Genomic DNA, 21899 nt, shown 5'->3' with positions numbered 1-21899 from the left:
AAAACTTGAAAAAATAGTGTATATATATATGTACATAAGACAGCTAAATTTCGACTAGGATGGTATGTTTTCTGTGACGTCATAAATTATTGATGAACAAAAAAATATTTTACACTTTTGTCTCTATGATATAACAGTATTACATCATAGAATGAGCCAGTTATGTGATAAAATTGTGTTATATTATCATGGATATTATGATATCTTATTCTCATTATTTTATTCATATAGATTATAAAGGTTATATTTACTTGAAATAAGCCATATGCATCAGTCTTTGACAACATGGTATCCAAAAATTTAAGTTGTCCTTTAGCTGTAAGCCAAGGGACATACTCCATTTCCTTGTCCAGGTATTCAACCGTTTCCAGGGCTATCTCAATGCCAAGTTGGTCCGATCTGTAAAAATTATCAATATTAGGATACCGAAAAAATATGTGTAAGTGTTATACAGGAAAGAGCTATGAAAATATCATGCCCCTGAAATGTCTCCAACTATCACCACTTTGCTGTCCGAGCGGACAACCTACCACTACACCAAAGGGGAAACTTCCGCTTTACTTATCCTAAGGTGGGCTTATATTCTCTAACTTTGCACTAATATCTCCTTCACAAAGTCTTTGCCGCAAAAGCAACTGTAATCCAGGTTCTTTACCTAAAGGAAGCCTCACTCTCATATAGCTATAACGATTTGGGTGGTAAACGACACTTAGTCTGTAAAAGGATGTAGTAACGAACATAGCATATCCACGGCGAGTCTCGAAATACTGACCTTTCATCTAATGAGCAGACATCTTACCACTAGACTAAAGAAAAATCCACGCTAATGATGGGCTGTAAGATGACATATACTCTCCACTTTTACATAACCAGCTACTTTTTTAATTAATGTTTTGATTTGATAAAGCGGTTAATTATGGGGCGACAATTCTGGGTCATCTAAAAGTTTAGATTTGATAAAACTCTTTATGCTAAATTTCCGGGTCATCTGAATGTTTTGATGCAGTACAATTGTTAAACAAAAATCCCGGTCGTCCAAGTGTTTAGATGTATGTAGATACATAAACGAACTAATGTTAAGTGCTTGTCACCTTGCCAGATTCCATGCATCGTCTATAATCTGCCCTCTGTTGATGACTGGTATTATCTACAACACAATGTTAGAGCATGTAGTCATATTCACACAAAATCAATCATTGATTGTATGATAAAGTTCTATATCTAATATTCGGTGTTTACTTTACAGAAGTCCTCCCTCGTTATAGCGCCACACCCTTTGTCAATACTGGTATTTTAGTATGCGGGGTTGGCGATTAAAACCGGGACTTAGGGGTATACTGGGGAACTACTATATCACTTAAAGAGGCTTACCCGCAGACGGACCGGTAAACGGCACATCTCCGATCACTAAATAAACTTCAGTACACGTTTCTATGTGACAAAATTAGAGGCTTTCCGACTTTATTTCTTGAAAACAATTACAGAATATGTATTTAAAAGACGTTTTAAAACTCAACCTGAGAGGGAAATGTATGGAATATAACGGCAAATCTCCTTTGTAAATCGCCGCTGCCTTTGAAGTTATCACTGTGCGGCACTGTGCATGTGCTTTTTTCTTTGATGTGTCAATCAAATTAGACTTATTGCTGGTTGCGATTAAATAATAAAAATGAGGTTTTAATATCACTTTTCAGCGTTTTATAAGGAAAATAAAATGAAAAACTCAACAATTCCAACAATCTGTCATGTGTAAAAAATCTTTTTCTATTAGCCAATTTTTCTGATCTCTTTGCGGGCAAGCCTCTTTAATTCATATTTAGAAATTCTTTTTAATTCTGATTCTGTATCTGATTGCAATTCTTTGATCAGGACGTTAGTCAACCATCAAGAAAGTGCATAACTGTTAAAATGTTTAAATCATAAATACCTATACTACACTACAATAAACAATAGGTTTAAACATTATAAACAACATGTTTACCTTGTGATCTGTCTTGAGTTGTTTGATGAGTGCTCTCCAGTTATCGTCCTCATATGTAACGCGATACACGCCGTACTGCTGGAGGTTCCCGATCACCCAGCTGTCTTTGTCAGAGGGATCGGGTAGGTCTGAATCGGTTATATCTGTATAAACAATCAGATAACGGCTGATAAACATAACTGGGAAATATATCTCAAAGATTAATTTTAAAAAGTATTTCCAGGGTTCCGGAAGGGCAAGCGTCTCGTATATCCTTCACATGACAAACTTCAAATATAATACAGTGGAACCTCTATAAACCGAAAATACATGAGACCTGGATATTTGTTTGGTTTACAGAGGGTTCGGTTTGGAGAAATTGATCGAAATGACCGGTCAAATTCCGGATATAATTGGTCGGACGATGTTTTGTTTGATTGTACCTGATCACAAGTCTAATACATGTATTGGTGGTTTTTTCTTAAAATATAACTTAGGTATAAGGTCTCGCACTCTCAATTATTTTTTCTTTGTTATGTTCACGCACTGTGGACTCGTGTTTTAAAACTGATTCCAATTTAAAGTGTTCGTATTTTCGTTTAACTAGCGCATAATGCCGACAAGCAAAAGAAGTCGTAACCCTAAATGAAAATCGATAGAACGAGAGCAAATTATGACCAACAATCATTTTGCATCAGGAGCTAAAAACACTCAAAAACATTAAAAAAAACCTCATGAGAATGCATTTCTCATTTCAACATGATAAGCGAAAACTCCAATATTACCTTTGTTCGCTACATCCAACCACGAGATACTGGTGCCATCTTTGTCGAAATTGAATTCTTTGCTGGATGTGTATGTAAATGGGATTTTCCAAACGTATCTGAAGGAACAAATCAATATATCTACTCTGTAAAATGTATCAGTCTCGATTGCCTTGACTGACAAATCGCCTTTTAAGCTGACACCGAACGATTTACTGTTGGGAGAACTCATCCAGATGTGAGCGGCATTAAAAAAGTACATAAAAACCCACAAAATTGATCGAAGAAGCAAATGAGGTGGAAGGTTGCTTTCTGGTCGTATTGAGGTACCGATCTGTTATTTGGGTTTTACATATGTTAGGATTCCTCGCTGTTATCAAAATTTCCTGTTTTATGGGAGAAACATGTAAAAGAGGATAATCAACATTATATACAAATAATGGATATATTTTTGGTATAACAACTTTTTATTTAATGTGGACTATTTAGAATGCTTGGTAAGAATTCATTGTTTAAATCCGCCTTTCGCTACTGATGTAAAGTAAAACTCGCACGTGCATTGTATTAATGTATGTGTTCATTATCATATTTATTACAATATTACCACTAGGGATCAAACACGTGACCTCTGGCTTACAAGTATGATACTCTTCGGATTGGTCTTCCTTAACAAGTCTCTAGGAAGCGGCTAATATCTTGTCCGACCATGGCTTCATCAACATTCCTTAACTGATGGGAATTGCTTAATTTTAAATTTTCCATGGGAAAGCATTTCATAATTTAGGAGGGAATAATCGTAGTTAAGAAACTTTTCTTTAATGTTGTAATGCTTCCACATGGAAAACTTTAAGTAAGGGAATTACTTTAAGTTAAGGAAAATAGATAAAACTGGCCTATGGATGACGTCAGTATTGAAGCTTTTTATGTCAATAAAGTACATTTGTATTTATCAATGGATGGTGACGTCAAGAAGGGTATTGATGTAGAATTTTAACTGTATTGATTAGGTATGTAGGGTTTGTGTATTTATATAAGGTGGCTATATAAACCATTTACCCAAACTTGGACTGGTGTTTATCAGGTACAGTAGAGTTTCTGTCCATTAGGAAACGTTTCTGCTCCAGTTTGAGTTTCCCGCTTTCAGATCTGGTAACCATGACAACAGGATAATTCATTTGCAGAATCCATGTGTCCAAAATGTCTTTAACAGTAAATGGTAATTGTTTGCCATCTTTTTTTGCTTGCTGAAAAAAAGAATAGATTTTAAAATTTCAATTCTCTACTTATGTTTGATATTTAAAAGTCATCTTAAGGGACACCGAATCGATTGTTGTGAAAACTTCAAACTTTCTTGATATCTAGACATTTCGGAGAAATCAAGCAATTTTTTAAAAGCTATTATTTCAAAATAAGGACATTAAAATGCCACAATTCTCCGCAAATATTTAGTTGTTACAAGGAGAATGTTTTACCTAAGAAACTTTACTTAAAAATAAGAATTATATTCGTATTTTTATTTGGGGCATTTGTTCACAAAAGCATGGAATATATATTTATTTCTAAATTGAACGTGTTACTTGTTGAGAAGTATGCTATGAACGTAAATATCGTTGAAAATTAACGATAATGATAAGTATATTCTCCGTAGATTCTTACCTCGTTCATTTTGCTGAATAGAATATTATGTTCTGCAACGCCAAATTTCAATTCCTTGAGGTAGGTCTGCAAATAATTCAAAACATTATAATCTGATATCGATATCCACAACCACATAAAATTACAGCAAATATCTTTATGTGCTAAGTATTTCACTGCTGAAGTTTTGATGCAAATTTTTGTTCATATTTTGTCTTCGTTTGATCGATTTTGAGCTGGAATTATAGTTCGTTATTATGTCGTTATTCTATTTATTCATAAAAACGGTGACGTTTAATGTTGGTTGTTTTTATTAAATAAATAACAGAAGAAAAATGGAAGCATAAAATCAATATCCAATTTGTTGATGATTGTATTGGGACGTTTTGCTTGTAATAGTATGAACACGTTATGTTCCAAATGTATTCCCCTAGTAAAGAATCCACAAAAGACATACAAATATATCTATATTCTTCGAATTTGAACAATAAATTAATCCTGCTTGTAATAAGAATGTCCATTGGATTAAAAATTAGGAAAAAATGATATCACCGTTTGTAACGTCGCTTTTGATTGGCTGATACAGCTGTGTAATAATAAACCTTCTAACAGAAATAAGTCCATCAATAAATGTAGATTTCCATAGGTTGTGTATAGTATATAAGATTTTATCGATTAACTTGAATATATTTTTACGTTTTGGAACTTCGCGGTTAATCTCCATAGCAAAACTTTTCAAGTAAATCCTTAAATGAATAAAATTACATTATCATTTCATTCGTCCTTCTAAGGTTCTCCATCAATGATAGGACTAGGATTTGCATATTAACTAAGCTTATATATTCTTATACTTGCAACCATTCGTAAGAATACAAATGTTGCCAACCAACAAATTTGACGTTCCAAGTTAAGATTTCGTTTGGTGTTTTAATATAGAATGGATTCAATTGACATCTGCAATATACTTACCGTTAGTGCAGTATCAAATGTGTCTCCTCCTAGGAAGTATCTCATCATGCGAATAACTGAGCCTCCCTGTAAGGAAAAATATGACAAGTTGATAGATTTAGTACCCAAACAAAATGTTTTACACAACATTTGGATCTTGTACTTTAACATCATATGGATTTAATTCAATCATCTTTTATATAAATCACTTTGTCGAATATCCAATAGATTTAACACAAAATTTCAACGATTAAACAGCAAAGTGCTTTGATAGAATTCTGCAGATAATTGATATATTGCGAGATAAAATATTAAGAATGTATTCCTTTCCGACAGCGTTATTTTTTAAACGGAACATTCATAATTAAAGGTGGACTGACGCCGTCGCAATAGATATAGTTATGGTAAATTAAATGATTATGATTATAATTATCCCCTAACGACGGTGTTTACACGTTCCGGTTGATTGGGTAATCAAACTTATGTTCCCGTTATCCCTAATTAACCTTGATTTGACCTAGATTTGTATAAGGGGTGTCGTCGTGACCTAGATTGGAATGGGGGGTGTCGTCGTGACCTAGATTTGTATGAGGGGTGTCGCCGTGACCTAAATTGGTATGAGGGGTGTCGTCGTGACCTAGATATCTATGAGGGGTGTCGTCGTGACCTAGATTGGTATGAGGGGTGTCGCCGTGACCTAGATTGGTATGAGGGGTGTCGTCGTGACCTAGATTGGTATGAGGGGTGTCGCCGTGACCTAGATTGGTATGAGGGGTATCCTCGATGAAGCAGAAGACGCTTACTCTTCCGGAGCGCCTGTCCTTATTCTCCGTGTACTTTTTAAGGAGTCTCCATACAAATCTTTATATTTTTTATTATTTTGCCCTCGTTTAATCCATATTGAATTTGAATTAAGGTTTCGCTGATATGTCGATATTCGCTGTTGTTTTTATACAACTAATGACATTAATTTCTAAACATTTTACGAACGAGAAATGGTATGTTAATGTATGTTGTGGTTAATTAATGCAGTACTCTACTTTTTATTGCGAAAAGAGTTATGGAAAAAATATATTTTAATCAAACTATTGATTCTTATTAACTCTTTTTCTAAGCTGAAAATGTAATCAGGTTCACGTGTCTTTTGACGTGTGGCTGTGTTACGGTATTTACCGTCTGCATGCATAGGGCTATGAACCACTCACCTTTGAGTACGATATGCGGTCAAATATTTCGCCGATTTCTACAGGAGTGCTGACGGGTACATATATAGGATGGGATGTACGGTGTCCATCAAAGTCAAAGGCGTCGTAAAGGTCTCCAACGGCAAACTGGTCAAACTGTGGTACAGGGTGGAAACAACAAATATGGTATATATATAAAGAAATGTAATAAAATATGATAAATATATAAAGAAATGTAATAAAATATGATAAATATATAAAGAAAATGTAATAAAATATGTCAAAAGAGTCACCTGAAATATTTTATTACAGAAATGCAAAACAATTGGATTGAGTAACAGGAAAAGACTATGTAATTCTTCTACAGGCAAAACCAACGTATATCTTCTACAAAACGGTGACATACATTGATACAAAACCTGGACACTACGAGTGGCATACATGTTATCAACTGATAATCTTAATTGTTTCTGAATTACTTTTAAATTTAACCTCTGGCAAGGGAAGAAGTCTACTATATAAAATTTACCATACAAATAAGTTGTTTGAAAGGACATGAATGAACATTAGGTGTTAATTAATTACATCACACTTAAATATTGAGGACAATGAGTACGCTGACACGTGATAGAAAGATCGTTCATTTATAGGTGGGGGGGGATACAAAACACATAAGATACTAGCATCTTCCAATACAATTTGAGAGTTAGACTAAAGAACCACAACAATCTCTGTTTCATATTTGTAAATCTCGTGAGCGATGCTCTATACTTGGGTTGACACGAATACTTACGATGTTCCCAGTCAGGATGTGAGAAGTTTGTACCCACATACTCCATGTAGGTAGCGAAACCTTCGTTCAGCCAGAGGTCATCCCACCATTGCATGGTTACAAGGTCACCGAACCACTGCAGGTCAAAGGTTAAGAGACAGGTCAAAGGTCATTGATGGTCAAACGTCATAGTAATAAGAAAATTATATATTTGCGTTTATATGTTATCTTTTTTATGCGCAGAGAGTCGACAAAGTGACATTACTGAGATGTGATTGAAGAAAACGTCAACAAAAGTATAATGAGTCATTCTGCTGAGAAAAAGAATTACAAAAATAAATTAAATTTTGTTTTAGCTGCAGTCAATCAATTCATTTAAAGGATAATATTTTGATCAATTCATGACCATTAACCCATATCCAATAAAATATACACATTGTTTTCAGCTACCTCATAGCATTAACACAGTTCAAACCATTAATAACAATTTACCTGATGCGAGAGCTCATGCGCAATGACCTTTGTGACCCTTTGTTTGGTGTACTCTGAGTTTGTTTTGGGATTGAACAACATGGCTTCCTCGCGGTATGTGACAAGTCCCCAGTTCTCCATACCTCCCAGAGGGTAGTCCGGGATCGCAATCATATCTGTTATATAAGACAATAGACGTATTTGCTGACAGCATTATCATTTATTGCGATGTACGGCCGTTTATAATCGAAAGAGACAGCAAATGTTGGAGAAAGAAAATAAAAACTTGATAAGTCGTAAGATATGCCCATATGTTAATTATACTTAGTTGTAGTGACATAGGCTTCTTGAATTTATCCTTATTCTCATATAAACATGACACAAGGAAATTGGCGATCTTTTGTCTTCAAGTTTATTTCATTTTGCTGGGGTCAATTCTAGAAACGAAAGGTTATGAACCCTATTTCTGATTTCTGCAGGATAGTTTGGAAACTGCGATTTCAAATAAGCCGTATTCAAATCTTTATCCTGTCATAACAATTCATGTTCCTTTAATTCAATTTCAAATCATATTTTCCGAAGTTAGAAACAAACCTTGTTTCTGTAGAGGGAATGGTATGTCGAACAGCTTTTCGTAAAATGTGATGATGTTGATGCCGAGATTTAGCGCCTCCTGTGTGTAGGGGACAGAATCAGGCTTGGCCCACGCGCCGTACTGTAAGGATTATACAGAAGACAGAAGATATATTAACACCTTTCAATAAAAGTTTAGTTAAGTACGGCAGCTACAAGATATATAATTTCAGTCTGTTGATGGGAAGAATTAGGACGTAATTATTTTCTCTTTGGCATAAGATACGCCAATAGGTGGCGCTACCGGGGGCTTAGGTATAACTTTTACGTTTCATTTAGGCAGGTGTTTTTACGTCCGATCGGGGAATCTAACCTCGACCGCCAAGGTGAAAGGGAAGTGTGTTACAATTACGCCACCGAATGTTTCCAACGACAAGGAAGAGAATTTGGGCGACCAGAGCAGATCGGTCAATTGTTCAAGGGAGATAACAACAAACCTCGATGTTGTTCTGAGTTGTCCCGCTTGAGTTTTGGAATTGGGACACAACGAAAGCTACCAGGTATGTCGACATTCGTAAGGTTGGCGCGAAAATATCAGCCTTCATTTCATTTCTGGAACAAAACAATATAAAAATACTAACACTAACTTCAACAATTTGATTACTAGGATGTTCTTTCCACGGAAATAGAGATATTATAACTGGAATATCGTTATAGCTAAAGTATAATAGTTCTACTGTTAAGGGGCATCTAAACAGCAAATCCAGCCAAAACAGTTGATATTTTACAAGGCTATACATCCCTACTAGTATGCAATTTAATAGAAGTAACTTGATAAAATTTTGATATGTATCATGTCAAACTTTGGGCCTTGCTGTTGACATTCAATTTGTTCAGTAGTTCGTAAATTTCAACAAAACATGGGAAAAATGCATGTTTCAGGGGGACATAATTAACTCATTCGTATCTCATTTATTGTGCAAAACAGTCATGTCGTTTTGCTCACAAGGGTCTAAAGCACAAACTAGGAGCATTGGTTTGACTAGATTGGACTTTATGATCTGTATTAACACTGATTTTATTTAGACCTTGAAATGCAAATGGCGGTTGTGAATAAGATCAGACAATTATGGCATATAAGAAGGTATTTCAAACGTAAAAAATGCTCATATTAGATACTATAGAGAACTCTAGACATGGCAGGAAGACTGTTTTTAGGAAAAAAATTTCAGCCGTTGAGTTTGGGGTAAAAGACATATATTTCTGAAAAAGGCCCAAAACTCACCAGTTTGACAATTTGTCTTAAAATGGTCATTCTTACTATAATCAGATGTCTTAAATGTATGATATAGGAGCATTTTTAATGGCTGAAATGCCTCCCTTTATGCCATATTTGTGTAATATCATCCACAGCCGCCATTTGCATTTCAAGGTCAAAACTAAATATGTGTTTATACATATAAAGTCAAATCCGGTCAAACAAATGCTCCTACCCTGTGCTATAGACACCTGTGAGCATAACAGCTGGGCTTTTTTCAGGTTTGGTTAGTTTTGTGGCTTAGAATTATTCCATGCTACAACTTACCACAAAGTAACTCTATAGAAGAAATTATTAGCATCTACATCAAATTAGGTGTGATTTTAAGACACTACATGTCCAAACAAACATTTTGGTATATTACATGACTATTTTTGTGCAAATTTTAAGCTATTTATTCGTGTTTGAAATTCAACATTATTCTGCTATATAGATGACCCTTAATTCTGCGACAACAAAATAATGATTACTAAGATAATCGTCATTCCTAGATATTACTGGTAAGATCAACATCATAGCTATGACATATTCATGATTGGAGCATAAGAATATGATTATCAAAATAATCTTCATTCGTAGAAGATAACTATATGATTCTAATATTATCTTAATTCCCCGATCATATCAATGGAATTATCATAACATCGTTATTTCTGGGAAATATCAGCATACCGTCAAACAGGACCAGAGGGAATACTTCGTTATTTCCGAAATTTGTTTTAGGATCGGATTATAAATCAAGTTGAGCCGAATTCGGGTATGTTAACTTATAGCGTAATAAGCAGAAAGGCGTATCAATCCTAAGGGCGTTAGATACGAACTTTGACAGTGGCATATACATTTAATGATGATTGACTATGGGTATAGACTGTCCTCGGTAGAAGAAATCGGAGAATTAATGAGGATGGGTATTAACTTTCTTCTGTAGAATATGGGTAGTACCTATCTTTTGTAGAATATGAGAATTACCTATCTTCGGTAGAATATGAGTATTACCTATCTTCTGTAGAATATGGGTATTACCTATATTTTGTAGAATATGAGAATTACCTATCTTCTCCTGTAGAATATGAGAATAACATATCTTCTGTAGAATATGAGAATTACCTATCTTCTGTAGAATATGAGAATTACCTATATTCTGTAGAATATGAGAATTACCTATCTTCTGTAGAATATTGAAATTGCCTATCTTCTGTAGAATATGAGAATTACCTATCTTCTGTAGAATATGGGTATTTCCTATCTTCTGTAGAATATGAGAATTACCTATCTTCTGTAGAATATGAGAATTACCTATCTTCTGTAGAATATGAGAATGACCTATCTTCTGTAGAATATGAAAATTACCAATCTTCGGTAGAATATGAGAATTGCTTATCTTCGGTAGAATATGAGAATTACCTATCTTCTGTAGAATACGGGTATTTCCTATCTTCTGTAGAATATGAGAATTACCTATCTAATATAGAATATGAAAATTACCAATCTTCGGTAGAATATGAGAATTGCTTATCTTCGGTAGAATATGAGAATTACCTATCTTCTGTAGAATACGGGTATTTCCTATCTTCTGTAGAATATGAGAATTACCTATCTAATATAGAATATGAAAATTACCAATCTTCGGTAGAATATGAAAATTACCAATATTCAGTAGAATATGAGAATTACCTATCTTCTGTAAAATATGAGAATTACCTATCTTCTGTAGAATATGGGTATTACCTATCTTCTGTAGAATATGAGAATGACCTATCTTCTGTAAATATGAGAATTACCTATCTTCTGTAGAATATGAGAATTACCTATCTTCTGTAGAATATGAGAATTACCTATCTTCTGTAAATATGAGAATTACCTATCTTCTGTAAAATATGAGAATTACCTATCTTCTGTAGAATATGAGAATTGCTTATCTTCGGTAGAATCTGAAAATTACCTATCTTCTGTAGAATATGAGAATGACCTATCTTCTGTAGAATATGAAAATTACCTATCTAATATAGAATATGAAAATTACCAATCTTCTGTAAAATATGAGAATTACCTATCTTCTGTAGAATATGAGAATGACCTATCTTCGGTAGAATATGAAAATTACCTATCTAATATAGAATATGAAAATTACCAATCTTCTGTAAAATATGAGAATTACCTATCTTCTGTAGAATATGAGAATTGCTTATCTTCGGTAGAATCTGAGAATTGCCTATGTTCTGTAGAATATGAGAATTACCTATCTTCTGTAGAATATGAGAATGACCTATCTTCTGTAGAATATGGGTATTACCTATCTTCTGTAGAATATGGGTATTACCTATCTTCTGTAGAATATGGGTATTACCTATCTTCTGTAGAATATGGGTATTTCCTATCTTCTGTAGAATATGAGAATTACCTATCTTCTGTAGAATATGAGAATTACCTATCTTCTGTAGAATATGAGAATTACCTATCTTCTGTAAAATATGAGAATTACCTATCTTCTGTAAAATATGAGAATTACCTATCTTCTGTAGAATATGAGAATTGCTTATCTTCGGTAGAATCTGAGAATTGCCTATCTTCTGTAGAATATGAAAATTACATATCTAATATAGAATATGAGAATTACCTATCTTCTGTAGAATATGAGAATTACCTATCTTCTGTAAAATATGAGAATTACCTATCTTCTGTAGAATATGAGAATTGCTTATCTTCGGTAGAATCTGAGAATTGCCTATCTTCTGTAGAATATGAAAATTACCTATCTAATATAGAATATGAGAATTACCTATCTTCTGTAGAATATGAGAATTACCTATCTTCTATAGAATATGGGTATTACCTATCTTCTGTAGAATGTGAGAATTACCTATCTTCTGTAGAATATGAGAATTACCTATCTTCTGTAAAATATGAGAATTACCTATCTTCTGTAGAATATGAGAATTGCTTATCTTCGGTAGAATCTGAAAATTGCCTTTCTAATATAGAATATGAGAATTACCTATCTTCTGTAAAATATGAGAATTACCTATCTTCTGTAGAATCTGAAAATTGCCTATCTTCTGTAGAATATGAGAATTACCTATCTTCTGTAGAATATGAAAATTACCTATCTTCGGTAAAATATGAGAATTACCTATCTTCTGTAAAATATGAGAATTACCTATCTTCGGTAGAATCTGAGAATTGCCTATCTTCTGTAGAATATGAGAATTACCTATCTTCTGTAGAATACGGGTATTTCCTATCTTCTGTAGAATATGAGAATTACCTATTTTCTGTAGAATATGAGAATGACCTATCTTCTGTAGAATATGAAAATTACCTATCTAATATAGAATATGAAAATTACCAATCTTCGGTAGAATATGAGAATTACCTATCTTCTGTAAAATATGAGAATTACCTATCTTCTGTAGAATATGAGAATTTCCTATCTTCTGTAGAATATGAAAATTACAAATCTTCGGTAGAATATGAGAATTACCTATCTTCTGTAGAATATGAGAATTACCTATCTTCTGTAGAATATGAAAATTACAAATCTTCGGTAGAATATGAGAATTACCTATCTTCTGTAAAATATGAGAATTACCTATCTTCGGTAGAATCTGAAAATTGCCTATCTTCTGTAGAATATGAAAATTACCTATCTAATATAGAATATGAAAATTACCAATCTTCGGTAGAATATGAGAATTACCTATCTTCTGTAGAATATGAGAATTACCTATCTTCTGTAGAATATGAGAATTACCTAACTTCTGTAGAATATGAGAATTACCTAACTTCTGTAGAATATGAGAATTACCTATCTTCTGTAGAATATGAGAATTACCTATCTTCTGTAGAATATGGGTATTACCTATCTTCTGTAGAATATGAGAATTGCTTATCTTCTGTAAAATATGAGAATTACCTATCTTCTGTAGAATATGAGAATTGCTTATCTTCTGTAAAATATGAGAATTACCTATCTTCTGTAGAATATGAGAATTGCTTATCTTCGGTAGAATCTAAAAATTGCCTATCTTCTGTATAATATGAAAATTACCTATCTAATATAGAATATGAAAATTACCAATCTTCGGTAGAATATGAGAATTACCTATCTTCTGTAAAATATGAGAATTACCTATCTTCTGTAGAATATGGGTATTACCTATCTTCTGTAGAATATGAGAATTACCTATCTTCTGTAAATATGAGAATTACCTATCTTCTGTAAAATATGAGAATTACCTATCTTCTGTAGAATATGAGAATTGCTTATCTTCGGTAGAATCTGAAAATTACCTATCTTCTGTAGAATATGAGAATGACCTATCTTCTGTAGAATATGAAAATTACCTATCTAATATAGAATATGAAAATTACCAATCTTCGGTAGAATATGAGAATTACCTATCTTCTGTAAAATATGAGAATTACCTATCTTCTGTAGAATATGAGAATTGCTTATCTTCGGTAGAATCTGAGAATTGCCTATCTTCTGTAGAATATGAGAATTACCTATTTTCTGTAGAATATGAGAATTACCTATCTTCTGTAGAATATGAGAATTACCTATCTTCTGTAGAATATGAGAATTACCTACATGTATCTTCTATAGAATATGAGAATTACCTATCTTCTGTAGAATATGAGAATTACCTATCTTTGGTAGAATATGATAATTACCTATCTTCTATAGAATATGAGAACTACCTATCTACTGTAGAATATGGGTATTACCTGTCTTCGGTAGAAGCAATCGGGGAGTTAGACAATGTATGCCAACCAGCTTGTCTCAGAATGGTGATCTTAAAGACGGCTTTAAAACCTGGCTCATCGAAACAGGGAAACGCCTTCCTGGCGTCGGTGGGTTGGAACTGTGTTGTTGCTAAATATCTGGTGGGAAAATAAAATAAAATTCAGGAAATGGTAGAAACATAGTTATCACCAAATATTATTCTTGCTATTTCTTAATTTCTTAATTTATTTGTTTATTTTTTGTAATACATTGTACAAATTGATGACGATGTGTCTATCTTCTGACTGATCACGTTTTTATTTCAGTTTCGATTATTAAACAGCATGCACATGTATATGTAGATGTATATAATCAATTAAAATATCGAAATCTCTAATCGTCAAGTATCCAACAATGAAATATGCGTGTGTTGAGTTTTAAACACAATCGTAAATTAGATAAATTCATTTGTTTATATGGATATCAGCATTTGTAAATGTAAGTCAAAGTTGCACACAGTGATCGCTTTGGAAACGAAATAATAATTTACTGGTTTTCTTTCTTTTTCTCCCGTAATTCTGTTGAATTAGATTTTTTTAAATTTATTAATTAATTAATTTATTTATCTATTTATTTATTTATTTATTTATTTGTAGATAACTTACTTGGTCTCGCCTCCTTGTTGATACGAGCTAAGATAAAGTCCCGCGAGGTCCTTTTTCAGGGGTCCGTTGAATTTAATGGACAGGTGATAAATACTATTAGGAAGCATGTTCTTATTTAACTTAAATGTCAGAAGTTGTTGTGTCGTATCTTCACTCATACTGTCGATTTTTATATCTTCCGGTGCCACCTCTGGTTTCAGGTCCGTGTCCACTATTACAAGTTCCTTTGAATGTATGATTATTTTGTCCGTTCCATTTTTACATTCTATCTTGATGTTAACATTTCCATCAAATGTAAATTGATCCGGATCAGGTCCATACATATTAGGGGTCACCACAAGGTCATATTCAACAGGAGCAATTGTTTTCGGGAGTCTGATGAATTCGACCGGTGGTGCTGCCGTTTTCGGACTTGGAGACATAGGTGGCGCTGCAGTAGTCAACTGTGGTGGACAAGTGGAATGTGGACAAGACTGACCTACAATTGGACAAAAAATGCGAAATATAATCATTAAGTCATGCGTATGCATATCAGGGAAAATAAAAGATAACTAGGTCATACACTCTCATAGCATATCTAAACTACAGTATACGTTACATTTTGTTATCATAACAGAGATTAAACAAACTACAGTGTAGAGTATGATTACATAATATATATAGCCAACCTTTAACGTAAATGGTCCAAATGACAATGATTATTCCTCCGGCGAACATGACAAAATGCAAATGTATCTAGTCCAACAGCGACCTCTGTGTGTGTATGTGTGTGTGTGTGTAAAGGTGTAAATTCCTTAGTGTATACACATCCGGTGTGTTAATTAGGCTTGCGGGTGAATTTGAAATTAAAAATTAAAAAAAAGTTTTTTGTACAACATTTTATTTTCCCCGTCGCGATGGAATGAATGTAGGTCGGAGAGCCATCCCCACATCCACCCTTACAAAGAATACCTACTCTATCATGGACAATATCATTATTTATAACTAACGAGAATCATCTTCCACCCATAGTATAGCACTAGAACGATCTGTGAACGCCCATTCCCATATTACGGGGTCCTGACATTGGACCTTTCTAGGATAGTTCACTCTCCTACAAATCGACAACGTCAGATGCGCGTATCCAAGAATTAAATTTCTTAGGCCAGTGAAGCCATTTCACAAAGTGTTGTTTGTTTCGTCCCTTTCCTCTGGTCTTCAATATGTTTTCCACTTTCCACATGTCATCATCACGAACTTCCACCTTCTGGAGTTCCGACTGATAAAAGGTACCTTTAATCTCGTCTCCATCATAGTCTTTGACTCTGTACACCGGTAGACCTCCCCGTAGTATCTTTTGAGAAATGGTAAATATCTCTCCTGTCCATTTTTCGTCATACTCTCGGGAGAAAAGGTTTCTCAAATGAGACAACCGTACCTTATCTCCAACCTTGAATTTGAACGGTTAATGAGTCTTCTTCGTTTTTCTCGGGTTTTTTTCTTTTTTGTTTCTTCGGCCAATATATTCTCCACCAGACAGAAGTTTCCTTGTCTTTAGTTACATTTGCTATGATACGTCTGATTGTAGCTTTCGGCAAACATTTGTAATTTCTTCACATATTCATAGTTTCTTCTGTGCGTGAAATATCTGTACAATCTAGATTGTGTGGTCTTGATTACACGCTCGGCTGGCTACCGCTGTTTTTGATTCGTTTTGCGCATAGAGATGTTGTATGCCATATCCATCCATGAGTGTATTCACCTCTTTCGATCGAAATTCTTGGCCCTTATCGGTACGGATCCGACCGGGTTGTCTCCCCCGACCGAGAATGTCTGCTAATGCCTTTGATACAGATGTTCCTTTCTTGTCTTTAAGAGGTCTCATCGATATATACTTGGAGAACACGTCTATGACTATGAGTACGTAGGCATAATCGTCGTTTTCACTCTTGAACTTGACCATGTCCATGAGATCAGCCGACCATTGGTCGTCGATACCCGTCACTATGATTTTGTTTCGCTTGAATGGACGTCATAGGGATCTCTGAAGACTGTATGGCTCTTGGCGTTGTAACCATTTTCTTATTTTGTATTTACTGATGACGTATTTTCCGTCTTTCCGTACATATCTATACAATTTATCGGGTCCAGAGAAACTCCCTGCATTAACGGGTTGAAGTAGATGTCTCTTAAATAATCCTCCCAAGAAGGCATCCTTCCTTGTTGACTTCTAGACGTTAAATGAAACTTTTAGACACGATACACTATATTTATATCAGTTTTCATCCGCTTCGGAGTCATCGTCCGATTCCTCATCTTCGGAGTCAACATCCGATTCATCATCCTCCTCTCCATTTTCCTCTTCAGAATCTGATTCCTCATAATCCCACATCTCTTCTAAGACATGACGGTTCTTTTTGAGCGCCATTCTTATCGCTTTCCTGGCTTCATATCCATCGCTGATAAAATTGGTCACATCCTCCCTGACCTGTTCGTGGATTGGCCCATGTTGTAATTGAAGAATGGACAAAATAATCGATCCGTAGTCTTTAAGAAATAGACCCATATCTTTAGCTTTCATTTGTTCCTCTGTTTTTTCTTTGACTTCGTCATCAGACATGCCTTCGTTAACGTATTTTTCATACTTTTTATTCCATTCCTCTTCGTTTGCAGTGTTGGCTTTTTCCATAATGACATTTAAAACCTCGTGTTCATCACTATCGAATTCTTTGTCAAGTGATTCTAAACTCTCCAAAGACAACCATTTCTTAGCTACGGGTTCATTCTCTTCGTTTGATGGTAGCTTTCTTTTTCGGGAATCACTTTCGGGGCACCAGTTCTTCAAGTGTCTTTGTAAATCGTGTATGTCTTGAAACATGATACCACAGTCGTCGCAAGCTGACATATCCTCCGAATCTAGCTCTCCCAATTCTTCTTCCTGCTGCTGCTGAGTATACGTCTGCACAGTTGGAGTGTCAGCCTCAAAATGATCGTTGGTGTACTTTTGTGGTCCTTTTATAGACCGTTCAGAAAATATGTCATAGCGCATGCGTGAAGACTCGGGTGTTGAGGGTTTTAATTCGATGAGCAGATATCCATAAGGTTTATTAGTGGCCTCTTTGAAATGTCTCATCAAGTATTCGTGATTCCCAGGATACATCTGTCTCGAAAGAGTCATGACTTGCTGTTTATCGATAGGATTGTTGAAGAGCACTAAATAATGACAATTCTTCCTCTGTGTTTGATCTTTATTGTACAAGTTTCTGTGGTGGCTCCCCTCCGTAAATAATTCGTTAACGCGAGGATCCTTGCTCGCCGTCGACATGAGATCATCCAATATCAACAAGTTCCTAACATTTGGATTAATAAAAGAATCCTGGTCTAAATCCAAAGGAATACCTCGGATGAATTCTACTTTCGGCCAAACAGTTGACGCGATGATATCATATAGTGGTTGCCACCGTTTGTACAGCCATATGATACGCTGTGGAGTTGGTAATATCTTTGCCATACAAGTTTGAAGCAGAGTTTTGACAAAATAGGTCTTTCCACACGAGGTCGGCCCGGAAACATTTGCAGTAAAAGGATGCTTAAACACACAATCTTGCTGCTGCTGCTGGTTAAATCCATTGTGTGCTGGCTGAATCAAACTCTCTATTGGAAATCTGCTGCTGTTGCTGCTGTTGCTGTTGCTGCTGCTGTTGCTGCTGCTGCTGCTGCTGCTGCTGCCGGTTAAGTTCATCTTGTGCTGACTTAATCAACCTCTCTCTACTGGATATTTCTTGCTGCTGCTGCTGCTGCTGAGCAAAAACATTCTCGCCGTCCGAATGTTTGTCTTACGTGACGTTTTAAATCCTGTGGCCAGATATATTGACTAAAGCAAATATGACAATGATGCTTCATGGCGATGCGTTCTCTTCGCCGTCCAGATACTAAATGAGAAATTTGCTATCTGGCCCTTTATATATACTGTATCAGATGCATTATGGGTAAAAATAACTCGACATTTTTTTTTTTTTTGTTACATCAAATATGTATAGTCCCTGTCAATAAGACAGTACACAAGTCAGGGACCCATCTTGTGTATGCCTGTACATAAAACCTACTCTAAAATGTACAATATTTATATTACTGAGACTCATCTACCACCCGAATAATGGTACTCGAATGATCTGTGTATATGTAAACCCTTTCCCATGAAACGGGGTCCTGATATTAGACCTTTCCAGGATAGTTTACTCTCCTAATTAGTTATCCGCCAATGTCCATATGCATAGCTAGTGATCCCATCGTCCAACAAATAACGTTTGTCATCGAATGGTGACAATCCAATCGTGTTCATGTTGATGTTATACAATTGATGGTCATAGCTTCTTATTTGCGTCATATTTGATATGAGTAGCGTACGACCAAATAAACATTGCTGATATTGCTCGTAGTGTGTTTGGTTCTGGACGACGTTTTTCTTAATTCCTTTTGCTCTTTTCGTCTCGACATGAGTTGTGGTTTTCACAAGCTCTCCATCCACCTCTGTCGTTGATGTTGTGTCGTAGACGTAGGCGTACATTTTTGATTTCAATCCAATGAAGGCATGTATGGCATTCCCATGTGTTTCATCCTTCATCTTTCCGAGTACTGATTTGTTCGTCAGGCTGTAAAGTGGATGGTCTTTGTCATATTCTGATGTATCGAAAAGGCATTGATCTTGCAACATGTCCTCGTATAGGTCATTTGTGCGTAAGACATACGCCAGGGAATCCGTATCTGTAAAGAGCAGTGTTGCCTTAGACTCATATTTGCTCTTGATGTAGTTGTAGTGGAAATCATACATGAGGGTTTTAGAGATATCGAGGATACTGAAGCCAACATAGATGGGTCGGTTGAAGTAAAGCTTCTGTTTTAACATATGAACGGCGACAAGCTCTTCAGAGAATATCTTGAATGCATGGAATGATGGTTTGCAGGTTAGCTTCTTGGCTTTCTTCTGACTGTTGACGAGTTTCACATCCACTCGCTTCCTCAGAGTCCTTTTCGAAGTCATTCTTTGCCATCTTTCTCCTCTCCGTATTAAAATCGATGTATGTCTTGAGTCATGACGACTGTTGAAAGGAGAGCACCCGGTGGACTTTGGTCAATTTCATACCTAACGAGAGATATTGTTTGAAGTTGCGATAGTGTAGAACATATTAGTTTTGGGGTTCAAATTTGGAATTAGTTTTTCAGTCGATGTCCGTTTTAACTCAAGATCTTCTAGTAATTTTGAGGCATAGGGGGACAACATGTCTGCAGTAGCTTGAATTCGCTCGGGGGCCAATGGATAGTCGTTATGGAGATCGTGGAGCTCACTGGGATAATCTAGATCTACTTCTAGGATGTAACCTTCTTGTGAATCGTCTGAAATACCCATCACATCGAATGTTTCCATTTCTTGATCATTAAGCCAACAAAAGTCATGGGTTGGGAGAGACTGCGACATGGCCCAACCATACAAATTGTTTGCGTCTAAGTATGCAATATATTCTTTATCCTTACTAGGGTCATAACCCGGGACGTAAGGATTATTAGCTTTGGCGTGTCGGTGAGTTATCATAGATATACCACCTCGCAAGCTTTTCTCGATAAATAAATGTTGATCAATATCGGTGAGTAGCTCGAGTTAAACGCCAGTCATTTGGAGTGCTGCTTGCCAGGCTAGACCTGGAAATGTATAAAAATGGGCAGCATCGAGACCGTACGAGTCGAGGCACAGATTCCTAAAATTCTCGAACACATCGGCAAGGCCTAAAACATCTGTCAGAACGTAAAGGTCGGAGTACTGACCGAGGTTCTGAATCTCAAAGTTCTCCCATACAGGTTTGGCATGCTCGTATGCCTCTTGTGTTACACCCTCTCCCGTCAAGCTACTATGGAATGCTTCGTGTGGTGGTAGTTCTTTTTCTTGGAATCTTTGGGGTCCGTCAAAATAATCGTATGGGTAGACTTATTTCTGAAGTAAAGGATCGATGTGGTCGTTCCCAAAATGTTGTGTCATGTGCTTGAATTTTGCTACTTCCTCTTTTGCCAAATTCTTCATTAATTTTTCAAGAGAAGTTGGCAGAAATTGATAGCTATCTATGAAATCCATGCATCCCAGTGAAAAAGATATGTACTTCTCCATATTATTGGGTATACATTTGATTTCTGTTTTTTTGAATTTTACCTATGGCCTGCATTGATGAGATGAGAATCGTACCTCTCATGTTGTGAAAAACGACCGGAATACGACCGGTGTATTTGTAGTTGATGTTACATTCATTGTGTGCTGCGCCCCTGAATTGGCCAGTTACGTGACAATGATCACGTACTCTCTCTTTCCCCAGGTCTTTCTTACAAATGTGGCATTTTTGAATGACTGCCAATCTTTACCAGCCATGACCATTGGTTCGACATGTTTAAAGCGCTGTTCTATTTCATCTTGCTCTTTAACCATACATTCGATGAATTTATCTGCGACGTCTGGTCCTCTATAGACCACGGGCGGTTTGGATGTCTCCTGTGGGAGACCTACCACTTTGTACGCGAAACTAGACGGTACGTGTTGTGTCGTTTTTTCGGTGTATGACGCACTCGGCTCTTTAAAACAACCAGATATCGGTACTTGAAACGACTCAAAATCCGCATATATGGTATATGGGACTTTCATTTGTTTCCTAAAGTCTTTGTAAAACATCCATTTATCTTCTTCTTTCGGGGGTTCGACTTTTTGGGTACCGTGCTCGCGACAATACTGCATGTGGTCATTCAAAATTCGTTTCTTGGTGAATCCCTGCAGACAATAAATACAATGGAAATATTGGGTTTTATGCGTGTGTTGATCGCTCAAAAGCCTGTCTACATTCTTGATCCAACAGTAATGTGACTTTTT

The 21899-nt window shown here is 35.6% G+C and overlaps 2 protein-coding genes across 2 annotated transcripts in view; both read right to left on the bottom strand.

Moving 5' to 3' along the window:
* Positions 1–7872, bottom strand: part of LOC117315026 — a 69975-nt gene extending 62103 nt beyond the window's left edge. Inside the window, 10 exon segments of the mRNA XM_033869157.1 lie at positions 252–399; positions 1092–1147; positions 1982–2124; positions 2746–2843; positions 3781–3968; positions 4381–4446; positions 5329–5394; positions 6513–6647; positions 7285–7399; positions 7756–7872. Of these exon segments, the coding sequence (XP_033725048.1) occupies positions 252–399; positions 1092–1147; positions 1982–2124; positions 2746–2843; positions 3781–3968; positions 4381–4446; positions 5329–5394; positions 6513–6647; positions 7285–7323 (939 nt within the window). The 5' untranslated portion in view covers positions 7324–7399; positions 7756–7872.
* A 10743-nt stretch (positions 7873–18615) lies between these two features.
* Positions 18616–20036, bottom strand: LOC117315216 (spindle pole body component 97-like). Its single transcript, XM_033869361.1, has 2 exons — positions 19403–20036; positions 18616–18830 (listed from the first exon to the last, which is right to left on the bottom strand). The coding sequence occupies exons 1-2, from the start codon at positions 20034–20036 to the stop codon at positions 18616–18618; spliced, it is 849 nt and encodes a 282-aa protein (XP_033725252.1).
* Positions 20037–21899: the final 1863 nt, after the last annotated feature.

Source organism: Pecten maximus, chromosome 17 (assembly GCF_902652985.1).
Source record: "Pecten maximus chromosome 17, xPecMax1.1, whole genome shotgun sequence".
NCBI lineage: Eukaryota > Metazoa > Mollusca > Bivalvia > Pectinida > Pectinidae > Pecten > Pecten maximus.
This window is presented reverse-complemented; position numbering and strand designations above follow the sequence as displayed.